At 42.8% G+C, this 13009-nt stretch overlaps 1 protein-coding gene across 4 annotated transcripts in view; it reads right to left on the reverse strand.

The window, feature by feature from the left end:
• Positions 1 to 13009, reverse strand: part of LOC147153260 (collagen alpha-1(XX) chain-like) — a 33603-nt gene that overhangs the window by 17773 nt on the left and 2821 nt on the right. For 3 of the 4 annotated variants that reach the window (XM_086026623.1, XM_086026613.1, XM_086026628.1), the window contains 14 exons: positions 11208 to 11312; positions 10203 to 10307; positions 9319 to 9462; positions 6607 to 6774; positions 6044 to 6235; positions 4623 to 4784; positions 4213 to 4332; positions 3962 to 4126; positions 3462 to 3620; positions 2701 to 2873; positions 2250 to 2379; positions 1148 to 1293; positions 514 to 643; positions 43 to 182 (listed from right to left, as the gene is read on the reverse strand). In XM_086026623.1, coding sequence (XP_085882749.1) covers positions 43 to 182; positions 514 to 643; positions 1148 to 1293; positions 2250 to 2379; positions 2701 to 2873; positions 3462 to 3620; positions 3962 to 4126; positions 4213 to 4332; positions 4623 to 4784; positions 6044 to 6235; positions 6607 to 6774; positions 9319 to 9462; positions 10203 to 10307; positions 11208 to 11312 — 2039 coding nt within the window. The remainder of the gene's footprint in view (positions 1 to 42; positions 183 to 513; positions 644 to 1147; positions 1294 to 2249; positions 2380 to 2700; positions 2874 to 3461; positions 3621 to 3961; positions 4127 to 4212; positions 4333 to 4622; positions 4785 to 6043; positions 6236 to 6606; positions 6775 to 9318; positions 9463 to 10202; positions 10308 to 11207; positions 11313 to 13009) is intronic. The other variant, XM_086026635.1, reaches the window with a different exon arrangement.

Here is a 13009-nt window from a genome sequence, read left to right on the forward strand (position 1 = left end):
CTTATCTCCACTTTAAAATGTTGCGGCTTGTGAGGAGGTTACCTGCTTGACTTCACTGCCATGGTTAGTACTGTAGGTGATTCTGTGACCAGGGACATCCACGGCTCCAGGCACCCAGCTTACCCTCAGCATACTGTGGGTCACCACTGGAAAATTCACACTTACGGGCGGGGGCAGGGGGACTAAACAGAGCATGATGGGGGGGGGGGAACAAAAGCAATGCAGTTAGTTTCATCAGTCCCACTAAAAGAGATATTGAAGAGATTTAAGAAATCTCCTCCCAATAACCCAACATACCTGTATTCAATTTCAATGCAATCTATGCACTCGACTTTTGTTGAAGAGATATTACAGTCGGAAGAGTGAAAGCATGAAAGAGCACAGAGTACACGTTTTTGTAAGGCTGAGTGAGAATAGAAAAAGCAGAAGACAATGTTATAAGAGATGATGAGGTAATATTGCAGAAGGAGGGAAAAAAAAGGGGGGGGTGGGGGTCGGGGAGAGCAGGCTTACATGTAGTAGCGACAGCCGTGACCGGATCACTGGAATCTTCATCATAGAGAGCATAAAGAGTGACTGAGTAGTCCGTTGCAGGATGTAAACCGGCCAGCTCCAACATAGTCCGCTCCGCACCAAACTTCTCCTACAGTCATATTAAAATAATAGAACAATTACAAAACACATAATAATCCTGACTCAATTCTGAAGCATCCCTAGCAAAAATCCTAATAAAGTGCAAAACTGCATACATGGGCATTAGATTAGACAAGATCATTATTCTTATTATTATTTTTATCACAGTAAGTAATAATAACAATAAAATACTAAAAACCGCTAATTATTGGTGGACCAGCCAGGACACCTCACCTGCTGTGAATTAGTACACTAAAAAGTTCAAGTGGTGTTTGTTACTGCCATGTCAAACTATTTGTTTATTTCCTATTCTACTTATTAACAATACCGCAATTAAAACAAATGTGGCTTATGATTTGGAAGATGGGATTCAGAGCAATATCTGCATAGAGTGTCACATGATAATAATAGTACAAATATCACCATATTATCTTTGTTTGTTATTGTCATTATTTCATTATTGTTGCAATCTACCTCTTAATGGCGTTTGAATACAGTGATGTCCGGGTCTCACCTCCTTGGCGTCATCAGGCTCTCCGTGGTTGAGTGCTGAGTAGAGGATCAGGTACTCGGTGGCCCCTGGCGCTGCACCCCAGCTCACTCGCAGTGTGCTATACGAGGCAGGTGTCACCTCCAGGTTGGTTGGCATGGAGAGTGGCACTGAGAGGGGATTTATGAAAATAGAAGATGTTGAAAACAAAACATCACACTTCAGGAAAAAAATATTTTGGACATGACATTGTTTGCCTGGCCTTGTCTGGAAAACAAAATGCACAATCTATTTGACTCTTTCCCATCATTTTATAGAACCTGGATGTAAGTTAACACAAGGTAACAAATCAAGTATTGATGGAAGTGAACTGTGTGTAGAGGCTCAATAAAGACCTTATTTCATTTGAAGCATCCAAATCTAGAGGTGGGTGTACCCAAGAGTTGCCATCAATACAGCAAAAAAAAAGCTTTGTGTTCAACAGGCCCAGAAAACACACTTATTCTCAAATATCCAACAATAATATAACAAACAAATAAAAACAAATTGATTAATTGATAATTAATTTTCCGCATTGTCATTTAATGGAAGGCAGTCAAATGCCAAACACTTACCAATCTCACAAATGCTAATTTAAATTCAGCATGAAACAGGGTGATCACAAAGTCTCTTTACAATTTATTACCCACAAGCAGTTCAGAAAATGGATGGATGATGGACAGTTTGGGAACTGTTGGTGCCCATCTACTGTGGAAGCGTATTAAATGAGGCCCCCCGAAAAATCTCTATCTACCGTACTCCTCATTTTGTAATAATTTTCACAGATTTGTCATTTGTTTGCTTTTGTAATAAATGAATATGCATAAATATAAAAATAAATAGACCGAAACACCCCGTACTTACCATTTTCTTAGAAAACAGGGCAGAGAGCCATCATTTCAAGTTTGACTAATGGCATGAGTTCACCAATCAAACACAAAAAAATCCTAATTCAAATGACAAGCAAAGACGGTGGAGCTGATGGATTTGTAATTAGTTATTCTGTTTTGTCTGAGCAAACTAACTACCTGAGACTGTAATTCATATAAAAATACATATGCCAAGTAAAATATGACATGAGTCTCACCTGTGGTGACAGTTCCCCTGAGTGCCAGGCCAACGCTGTGTTCATACACGGGAAAAATGGACACATGATACAGTGTCTGTGAGGAGAGGCCTTGGAGCAGCACAGATGACTCCGAGCCAGCCAACACCACCTTGAGACAGAGGGAAAAGTTACAGTCTGCCCGAGACACAACTTTAAGATTGTTGAAACCATGACAACAATGTACACATCAAGCATCTCATTATATGATTGGAGGATGCATACAGTTGCAACAACGTCCAGCTTCACTGGGTTCCGGCTGTGATGCGGGAATTTAATGGGGGCTTAAAAAGTCACTTTCCCCCAAATTCAAATGTGTGAAAAGATGTCAACTTTACTAAGGAAGGTTACAGATGATGGTTTTTAAAAGATATAGCACCACACGTTGGCTCATTGCTACAAAGATAGATAAAGTACTGGTAAAGTCTCTGACCTCCTGAGGACTTTGACCCTCTGCGCTGTGGTAGACCACCCTGTATTGCTGGACTGGCTTAGCAGGTTTGGTCCAGTGTAGCATCACTTCTCTGGAGCCCAGGTCGGAGAAGCGGAGGTCAGTGGGACTCGGGTAAGAGACGGTTGGGTCTACTGTGGGCTCTGGTTCACTTTCTAGAAAATGGGATATGATGGCGTGTGTAGAAAAGATACAAATAATTGATAAATAGGTGGGTTGCAATCACGCACATTTGGGATATGTATTACTCAAGACTGAGGGTTCTATTTTTATAGACAGCGCACGTCCGCCATACTGGGCATTCTGTCAGACCGAGGACAATTTGGTGGCTGAAAGTAGGTCACATGTGGACCCATGCTCAGGGGTGGAAAGCAGTTTCCAAGTGGCCACTTCACAGGAGCCAACGTTACATTATCCAAAAGTGGAGATCTCCTTGCAGTTCCGTATGAACGAACTCCCACAACAGCGCAAACGGCTGATTCTAACTGTGTCTATGAAAATACCAAAATTAAGAAAGCTCCACCCATGCGCACTTAGACCACATGTGTTCAAAATCAAAAGTTCTTTCCCTTCCAACAGCAGGTTCAAGGCATTCATAGCAGAGTATCACGAGATACATTCAAACACAAAGACCAAAAACAATAATACCGTGCTCTCTTAATGTACCTTGAGACTACTCATCCAAACCTAGGACTGTTCTTGTGGCTAAATAGATTGTGTCAATGACATGAATGCTACATTACGCTTTATGACTCCGCGGTCTTCTATTCTCCCACACAGGATGTGGACCAGTCGGGCCACCAGTTTGCTGAGCAGATGGAAGTCATTGACGTTGAAGACATTCGAATCCACCGGCTCTGAAGCCACTTGCCTCAGCTCGGCTTCATCTGCATTCTTAACACCTAAACACAGTATTAAAAATACAATTACACATTTTAGCCCAAATCTGGAATCAGAGTTCTATTTGTGCTATTTGTATAGTTTTGTATGAAACCAACTCATGTTTGAAACATTAGACTGATGCTGCATTCAAGGATTGATATACAGATTTCCTAATTATTGCTTGAAATGGGCGGGGGGGGGACGGCCAATGGAGGTACTATCAGACCACACAGAAAGGTAGAAAAGAAACACAAGCCACAGTACAGTGAAAGAATACATGTTGATTCAGGCATAAAATGTGGTATTGTAGACATTTTGCATCCCATTCACACCACCCTAACTTTGCTCATTAAAATCTCACCTACAGCGATGATCTCCACACCCGCATTCTTGAGTCGGTTTGCCGCCGCAATGGCATCATCCTGCGATTTACCATCTGTCAAGAGCACAAGGTAGAAGGGCGTGTCCGACCTTGCGCCCGCTTCGGCCCTCATGTTCTCCTCCATGACGTGGAGCAGCGCTTGGCCTGGAAATGAATGCATCAAATCTAATAAACACCTGAACAACAGTCACCAATAAAGCATCATAGGCAGAATTCAAGCCAGATACTACCTGTGAAAGTGTTTCCTCCCTTATATCTGAAATTCCTTACTGCTTCTACCAGCTGGTCTTTGGTGGTGAAGTTGTTCAGCTGCCACTCTGTTCGCGGGTCTCCACTGTACTGGCTAAGCCCTGGAAGAGGAACACACCATGTTTAAAGCACTAACTTGTTGTTCCACATGGAGGCTTCTTACAAGTGTGCTGGGTCGAAACAAATGTACTGAGTGCAAAACTGGACGCCCAAACGAGCCAGACTTTACATGGTTCAACATGGCTAGTGCGTGCCATCTCATGTACTTCACACCTGCCACCAACCACACAGTGATTGAATACCTTCAAATCTGCGACAAGAATTATAGATGGTGGCATGAACGGCAGAGAAAACAATTATGAACCCCTAACCAATAGATACTATGCCTCACCAATCTGAATGTGGTTGGGCCCGATGCGGAAGGGTGTCATCAGTCCCTCCAAGAAGTCCCTGACCCGCCTGAAGTTGGTGCGTCCAATACTCCAGGAGCCGTCCACCAAAAACACAATGTCCGCTGCAGCATCGGTGTTGCACTCAAAAGGTTTTCTCGCGCCTTGAAAAAGACAACATCCAAGAATTTGACCGAGACAAATATGTTTTTCCAGGAAGTTCATGCTGGTATCTTAATATGCCATATTATTGGGTACACTACATTATTAAGTGCGTATTTTTATGCTACATGATAGTTCCACTCATTTAGACGGATTGAAAGAGAATGACGAATGCGCAGAACATGTGTCAGCATGATGTGTACATGGAAATCCGTGTAAATGCACGTTTCCTTGATCCATACGATGAGTGACGACACGTGCCCTGCGGCCGAACAACGGCGCTTTTCATTAGCTTCTCCTGTTGTGTAAACACCGTCATCATGTCAGCACACATTCTGTTTTCAAGACTCTTCTTCTCAACGCCATTATATCACAGCCGCCTTCTTTAAAATTGATCTTCGCGAAGTGAGATGTGTACTGTTACTTTAGAGTCTGCGGCTAGCAACTGACTTGCTAACCGCAGACTGGCTAATTGCCATTTGCATGTCACTTGAGAACAAAAGGTTCAGTGCGCTGTTTTACATTACATTAATGGTTGATTTCAATTTATGCTTGTGTGGTTAGGGCTGACATGCACCCGGCGCGTCGGACAGTTTGGTGGCACACACACATCCTCACACCACGTCTAATTTTCGGCGTGAGGTAGACAACTTGTCTATGGTGATTTTGGTGAATTTGTTCAAGGTGCAGGCAGACAGATAGGCATAAGACGTGTGCTGTGTGTCACTGTACTTCATTCAGAATTATGACAAATATGTGTATCAAACACTGAATCATTGCAGAAATCAATTCATCGGATGCATTTTTCAGCCTTGATGCCACACCAGCAAAACGCAGTGACAATGCTCCGCTCACACACGAATCGCTGCTCACATTAGCACACAAATATGTCTCCAAGCGAGATCTGAGTGTGCCACGTTTAAAGGGAATAAGAGGAGCCGCTTTGATTGCTGGCAAATGGAGTCGGCTGTTTTCACGGCACGCCCACAATGGCACAAACTTACATGTTTTAAATGTGCCAGCTTGCGTGTCTGCGAGATGACCAAAACCTGGTCCAACCCACATCTGCACAGATTTACAATGTGCCTCAGGCTAGACCTTCACCAGTCATAAAAATCTATATATTTTTTGATGATGGCAGTTCAGACTTTGGAACAAATGGTTCCAAATGGATGGGAAATTTTTTACTTTGATTGTCAACCAAACTGATAATCGAATGTGGGTCAATCTTAGGTGTGGCTGTGGGAGGATCAGAGGTTACCTGTAACCGGCTGAGTTGGAAGATTTATCTTGTGTGGTTTCTCCTCTTTGCCCACTGTCGTTCCCTGTTCATCTTGGATTTCTACCTTGGAGCGTTCCCGTTCTTTTTCTTTCTTCCTCTTCTTCTTTTCTTTGGTGGACTTGTCCTGGTGGTCATCCAGGAGTGGAGGGGAGGGTTCCATAGTTGGTGGCTCTGGCAGAGGGAGGTAATGGCAATTGCAGCATTGTTAATGATTGAGATCCTCATAAATCTTGAGCAAACCTTTAAGATGGTCAATCACTACAAAATATTGTTTTTGAATGTCTCAACTGAATGAACTGTTTGAACTATAAAGTCATTGCTAAAGATTGTTGGGCTCACATTGTATCATCTGACTGACAGCCACAATGATTCACCTTGAATGGTGAACATTATGAAATCTACAGAGATCTCAAGCTACCCAAGAGGCCAGTGAAACTTCTCTCTTGAATCTTATCTGCTCTCTGTTGAACCATCGTCATCAAGCTCATGGAATAGCAAGATATGTGTGTGCATGCGTATTCCTACGCACCAAAAAGATTTACCTGCATTCGTAGTGGAAACAGTTGTGGTCACGGTGTCTGGATACACAACGGTAGGCAGAGCCAGCAGAGACTCCGTTACATCATCCAGGTCTCCTGATCCAGACCCTCCTGGCAACAGCTTCCTCCTTTGGCCAGTACGGACCATCTCCTCCTCCCGTAGACTGTCCACTAGATGAGACAAAGGACAGTTTAACATAGCTGTATCAAGGCCTGGAATGTGGCTCAATTTTGTCAGTTATTATAGTGTCTGAATTAATAACTTTCTTAATTAACTTTTCCTTGACTCTTAAAAACAGTGCCTTCATTGGGTCACTGTGGTCAATGCGGGGCAAGGGCAGAAAATCTCAATGTCTGTAGGGTCAATAGTCATTTCATACATTATAGCAGTATTAGCAACTCTGCTTATTTTTAGGTGATATGGTCTGAAGACAAGGTCAACAACTTGCAAATTGAGGGTGAAACTTTCAAGCGGGAAACAATTGACAGGGCTTGAGATCATCACAAAGCACGCAAGGGAGTCAAAAAGCAGGGGCAAAGAAATTCACAGACTTCCATCATTCATTCCGGCATGACAGCTAATGTTACGAGTTTCTACGCCGAGGTGCCGAGGCCTGCCTGGACATGTGTGACTCGACACATTAACCTAAGACCAGTGGCGTAGTTCTCCAGCAGACTACTGGGCTGGCGCTACAAGCCAGCCACAAAGACGCCGGGTACAACCTGAGCGATGCAATCCGAATTTGTACATGAGATGGAATAGTCATAGTTACAGAAAATATTTGGATGAAAAACACTTCTTGGTCATAAATATAATGGACCTGCCTTCTTTTGCCGCCAGATGACATATTATACCGCTGCGCAAACTACAAAGTAGTTCATAACCTCGTATGTCAGGACGGCGTAAACCGGGGACCCCCAGTACCGCAAACAGTAGTTCAAAGACTTTAAAAAAATAGGTTCCACAAAAAAAAAAGAAAAAAAAGACTGTTTGGATCTGGGGTCGATCTGGGCTCTTTCATCCTTATGTTGCGGTTCTGCGTGGCTTGGGAAAATAAATTATAAGTGTCCGATTGAAGTGTATGTTATTTGTCACAAAAACGTCTTTTAGTAAGTCAAAGTTTTAAACTTTTTTCTTCAGACCTGGTGCAATTTCGGTGATTAGCATTCGCCTTCTTCAGAGACGTTTGACAGCACTGTCATAACGTGTCAGCAGGCTGTGCTCGAAAAGCCCAGTGACACTAAAGCTGCACAATATCTGAACAAAGTATTTTATTTGTGTTTGGTCGTTTGTTTAATTGTAGTTGTGAATTGTAAGATTATTGTGACCGCCAAATATTAAATTAAAATTATGTAATCACAAATCTCGGAAGTCCAAATATGGTAAAATTCATTTTTTAATCACAAATCGATTCGGTCCGTACCTACTTCGTCTGTAATTTTTATGCAATTCTAGCCAATTTTAAAGCGGTGAAAATGGCAAATACTCAAATAAAGCACGATTTCACTTTCGGAGGTGTGTGCGACACAATGACGTGTCCTCCGTCTACTGATTGATTGATTGATTGATTTAGACAATAACGAGTGAAAATAGTAAGGTTCGCTGGATTACAATGGTTTGTTTAATATGGATCGATGAGATGCAAAAAGCCCCCCTCACGTGTGTTGTGAGGTACAATACAGTAAGTCTCTGTTTCATTTTAATATGCACTTTTGACGCAGTTAGTTGGAACATTGTTTTATTGACTGCATCAATCATGGCTTTCAACCTGAAAGAAGGCATTTTGTGAAGGCATTGTAGCCAAAATGAAGGTGCATTGCATTGCATTGTATTGGGCAGGGCGGCACGGCGGTTGACTGGTTAGCACGTCCGCCTCACAGTTCAGAGGTCATGGGTTCAATCCCGGCTCTGGCCTCCCTGTGTGGAGTTTGTATGTTCTCCCCGTGCCTGCGTGGGTTTTCTGCAGGTACTCCGGTTTCCTCCCACAATCCAAAAACATGCAGGGTAAATTGATTGGACACTCTAAATTGCCCCTAGGTGTGATTGTGAGTGTGGATGTTTGTCTCTGTGTGCCCTGCGATTGGCTGGCGACCAATTCGGGGTGTCCCCCGCCTACTGCCCGAAGACAGCTGGGATAGGCCCCAGCACTCCCCCCGACCCTTGTGAGGAGAAGCGGTGTAGATAATGGATGGATGCATTGGGCACGTGTGTTTGCTGGTGCGACGTTTCAAACGCTGGGGACACGATGAGCGCGGACTTTGAACTACTCCGACGTCGCCGGCTTGGTTTTTGTACTCTTTTAATCAATCACCGATTGAAAGCATCAAATTACCGATTGAATGTATTTTGTAGGTAGTATTACATGGACGTGAGTGTGCAATAGCAATATAAGGTATTATACAACTTGAACGAAGCGGTGCCTGGGAACTCAAACAAGCTGGCGTTTTTTTGGAGGTGTCGAAAAGTGTTTGCGCCTCCCAGTATTTTATTTTCTGTGGAAAAGCCTCTTTGACTGTTAAAGGTTGCCGACCCCTGGTTTAGATGTTGTGTTTTGGTAAATCCTTAACGGACAAACAGCTTTTACTTCAGTTGAAATAAAGCAAAGTATTCTCCATAGTACTAATAGCTCAAATCTGATTTGTTGACCTATTTTGGTCTTTTACCAGTCACGCAACCCTTGAAATATCTGCCATCCACCTTGGTGCGTCTCTTACAGGTGAATCGTCGCTTTGCCAGAAGTCTCTCTGTGGTCCCATTAAGCACGAGAACTTGGAGGGCGTACTCCTGACTGGAGTCCAATCCTGCTACGGTTGCCCGTCCCCGTGTGGTGGTCAACATGAGCTCCGGCTGTGGCACGTCTGAAAAAAAGACATGCGTCATGAAAACTGACTTGGCTCAGTCATGTGAAAGAAACGGCACAATTTGAGTGAGTCCACAGCAGGTCCCACGAAAAGCATTGTCAAATTTGTTAGGTTGGCTCTTAAATGTTGAGCGTTGTTCCCAAATTGCTGATTTCTTTACATTTTCAAAATCTAAAGATGTGGTTAGATGACTCCTGATGTAAGAGAATTTTTAACTGAAAACCGTCCCTTTGGCCACTAGTTTACATGACAACAGTGTCACAAAGAGGAAGTATTATAGTAACGCTTAAAAAATGGAGATAAAAAAAAAAATGCATTTACAGTGCACACAGTGCACCAGCATGTGCAGTAAACAGAATATTACACCTACAATACGTGAGTGTGATTGACCAGATTAAAAGAGGAAGGAAAAAAATTGGTACTGCAAATATCTGCTTTGGTCAAGCAGCAAGTTGTCACAGGATTTTGGGCTTTGGCTGCAGGGATCGACTCGCATTCCTAAGGTAAAATCAGGACTATCTGGTTGGTGGCCAAAAGGAAGGGTGCCAAAATGTTATATAAGGCTATAACAATAAAAATATCTGGGAAAATATATTTATCAAGGCATGGATATAAACGGAGCTCCTCAACTAATCAATGGAATAATCGATAGGATAATCAATTCCAAAAGGATTGGTATGTGACAGCCCTAGAAGCAAATGGTATTGGCCGTTGGAAACGAGGCTGACGAGTCTCACCTGAGATGGGTCTTACTCTGACCTTGTAGCCCTGAATGGGACCATCGGTCTCTTTCCATTTCATCTGCAATCTGTCTTCAGAGAGGACCGTCAGCTTAAGACGACCTTGGCAAAGATACACGGAAGACGGCAACAAGATTTTAGTCGAGCACTTGGCCCAGAATTAAACGTGCGCTGACAGAAATAAACTGGCGGAACTTTCTCCTTGTCTCTTGTTGTTCCCATGTCACTTCCTCTGTAAAAATGATCTTTTGTTGCTTCATTTGCATGATTTCCAACAGGGGGTTTCCCAACAAGCAGCATCTTTCATGTTTCTGCCTTCCCGCCCTCCATCCACCCCCCACTGCAGCTGCCCGGTTCTCCGTCAAAGCAACTCCTGTCCTCCCATCCCCTGAAGAAACAGGAAGAGGATGCTAAGGCGGGCCATGAGTGTCAGAGGTTATGTCAGGGGACCGTCACAGAGTTACAGTGTGTCAGTGTTTTGTATGTAACGTGGATGAGTTATACATAGGGCATGAGGGTAAAGGGTGGCGGAGACAAAGAAGACAGAGAAGAATAAACATGAACGGAACGATGTTCTTAGTGCTATGGCTACCATATGACCCTCGTCGCTGAAAAGATCCCTTTCTGCCTCGCTCGATTGTATGTATGTGTGTGTGTGTGTCTGTCTGCCTGTGTGGTTTGGGTCATGGACCTCTGAAGGGTTCACATCGGGTCTAAAGTGGAGCTAGACGAGCACTTGGTCAGTCGGCCCAGCGAACAACAATACTCTTTCAAAAGAGGCAGGCGAGGCAATACTTAGGAAGGGATGGCCAGTCTATCCGTTTTAACCCCCAAAAAACACAATTTTTGCTTTGAAAAATGATAAAAGATTGGTTGAGAATCGGAGAAAACAGGCTCGGTGATGATATATTGTGGTATGAATCACTATAGTTAAATGTTAAATTTAGTATTTAGTTGCAGCACACGAGCTGCTGGTCACACTGTTGATGTCCGAAAGTCTACCTTGGCCATGAACTTTCGATGACAGCAGCACGATGATAAACAGGAAATGTAACATGATCCAGTGAAATGAGAATGAAGAGGTTGGTTGGTGAAGGGACGTGAGACCTGAAAACACACAAAGCAAAACTAACATTTTGGTATAGAGACGTATTAAATTAAATGACACTTAAAACATTGGCTGCACGGCACGGGTGACACAACTTTGGTGTGTGTGTGTGACATGAATTTGTGGCAATAACAGTACAATCATCCTCTTTCCCGTGGGAAAAGTTTTATGACAAAGTCCGACTCGGTGCTCAGGTGCTAGCACTCCATTACAGACCATCGGACTTCACACAGGTAATGACACACACACACATACACAGGTCTGTAATATGAAGAGTCACACTGCTCTTTAAAAGAGCTCATAAAACTAACAAGCTTCAGTCTGTGAGGGTGCTTATTTAAATGCTAAGTCTACACATTACACACCACATTCCTCCGTATCCTTTTGTGCAAATACCTGTAGAGAAAATACTGATAGGAATGGGAGAACTTAGTAAAATAGTGTTGCCTCCCCAAAAACAAAATAAAACAATACCACCATCATCATCACTTTTTAAAATTGGTAGCAAATTCTTTCGTCGAAAATAACGGAAATAGAAATACGTAATCCACTCTAATGTCAGCCTTTTGACAACATAAACACTTGTGTTTGCGCAGCGGGGAAAGGAATTCCACTGCATACTCACAATTTCTGGTTATAAGCGAACAAGAGACAGCCAGCCACCTGCCGCCGCCCAGTCATGAAAACACAGCTTATACAATACACATATATTGTGTTTTACAACAATACTTAACCATATTCACAATTTACTAATTACTAAGTACTAGGGATGTCACAATATCTGCAATATTGTGACATCGCAATATTAAAATTGCTATGATATCGTCGTCGTCATGCCATGATATTAATAGCAGCAAATTAGTTGAAAAGCCCAAGTTGTTTTCCGGCTGTGCAGTTCCAGCACCATCTGGTGGTTAGTTTATTAGTGCAGTTTAAGATTCACTTTAGCAAGTAAGTGCCTTTGCACTGCTGAGCCAATAGGAGCGCATGACTGGCCAAGCCTATTTCTTTGTGAATGCTGTTATTACAGTATGTGCAAAAACAGAATATTGTGATTTTCTTTTATATGAGCTCTTTTTTTAACAATATCATGAGCTTTTATACAGTATTATGAGCTTTTTATATATCGCCAACCTCTCCACAATATCGCAATAACTATCGTATCGTGAGGTTCATATTGTGATATTATCGTATCGGGACATATGGATATCGTGACATCCCTACTAAATACTGAATTTTGTGGTAAAATCTTTTGTGGCCCATACGGCGCCGGGTCTGTTCAAGTGAATGAGAGCGTAATCAAAAAGGAAGTGGGCTGTATGTGGCCAGCGGACCATACTTTTGTCCACCGATGGTCTTATCCATACGTATGAGTGATTGTTTACCTACACTAGGGATGGGCAACTAGCGACTACTGTGGCCCCTTGATTAATTCGTTAATCAAATAAAGAAGATCACCAGAGAAGAGTTCCTGCATGCCATCATGGTTCTGATGCTTTCCATTTTCTCATGCCTCATATGTGTCTGTGCTTGCCTGACTGACTGACTGACTGACTGACTGTCTGTCTGCCTGTCAGACACACAGAAAGTAGCACCATTATGTAAAGCTAGTGACTCCATTTTGACCCCATTTTTATTATTTCTGGAAGTGTCAAGCGATAATAATGAGATTACCTGTAGTTTGGTTGTTAAATTG

Source organism: Filicampus tigris, chromosome 1 (assembly GCF_054856515.1).
Source record: "Filicampus tigris isolate MCC_2025a chromosome 1, RoL_Ftig_1.0, whole genome shotgun sequence".
Classification (NCBI taxonomy): domain Eukaryota; kingdom Metazoa; phylum Chordata; class Actinopteri; order Syngnathiformes; family Syngnathidae; genus Filicampus; species Filicampus tigris.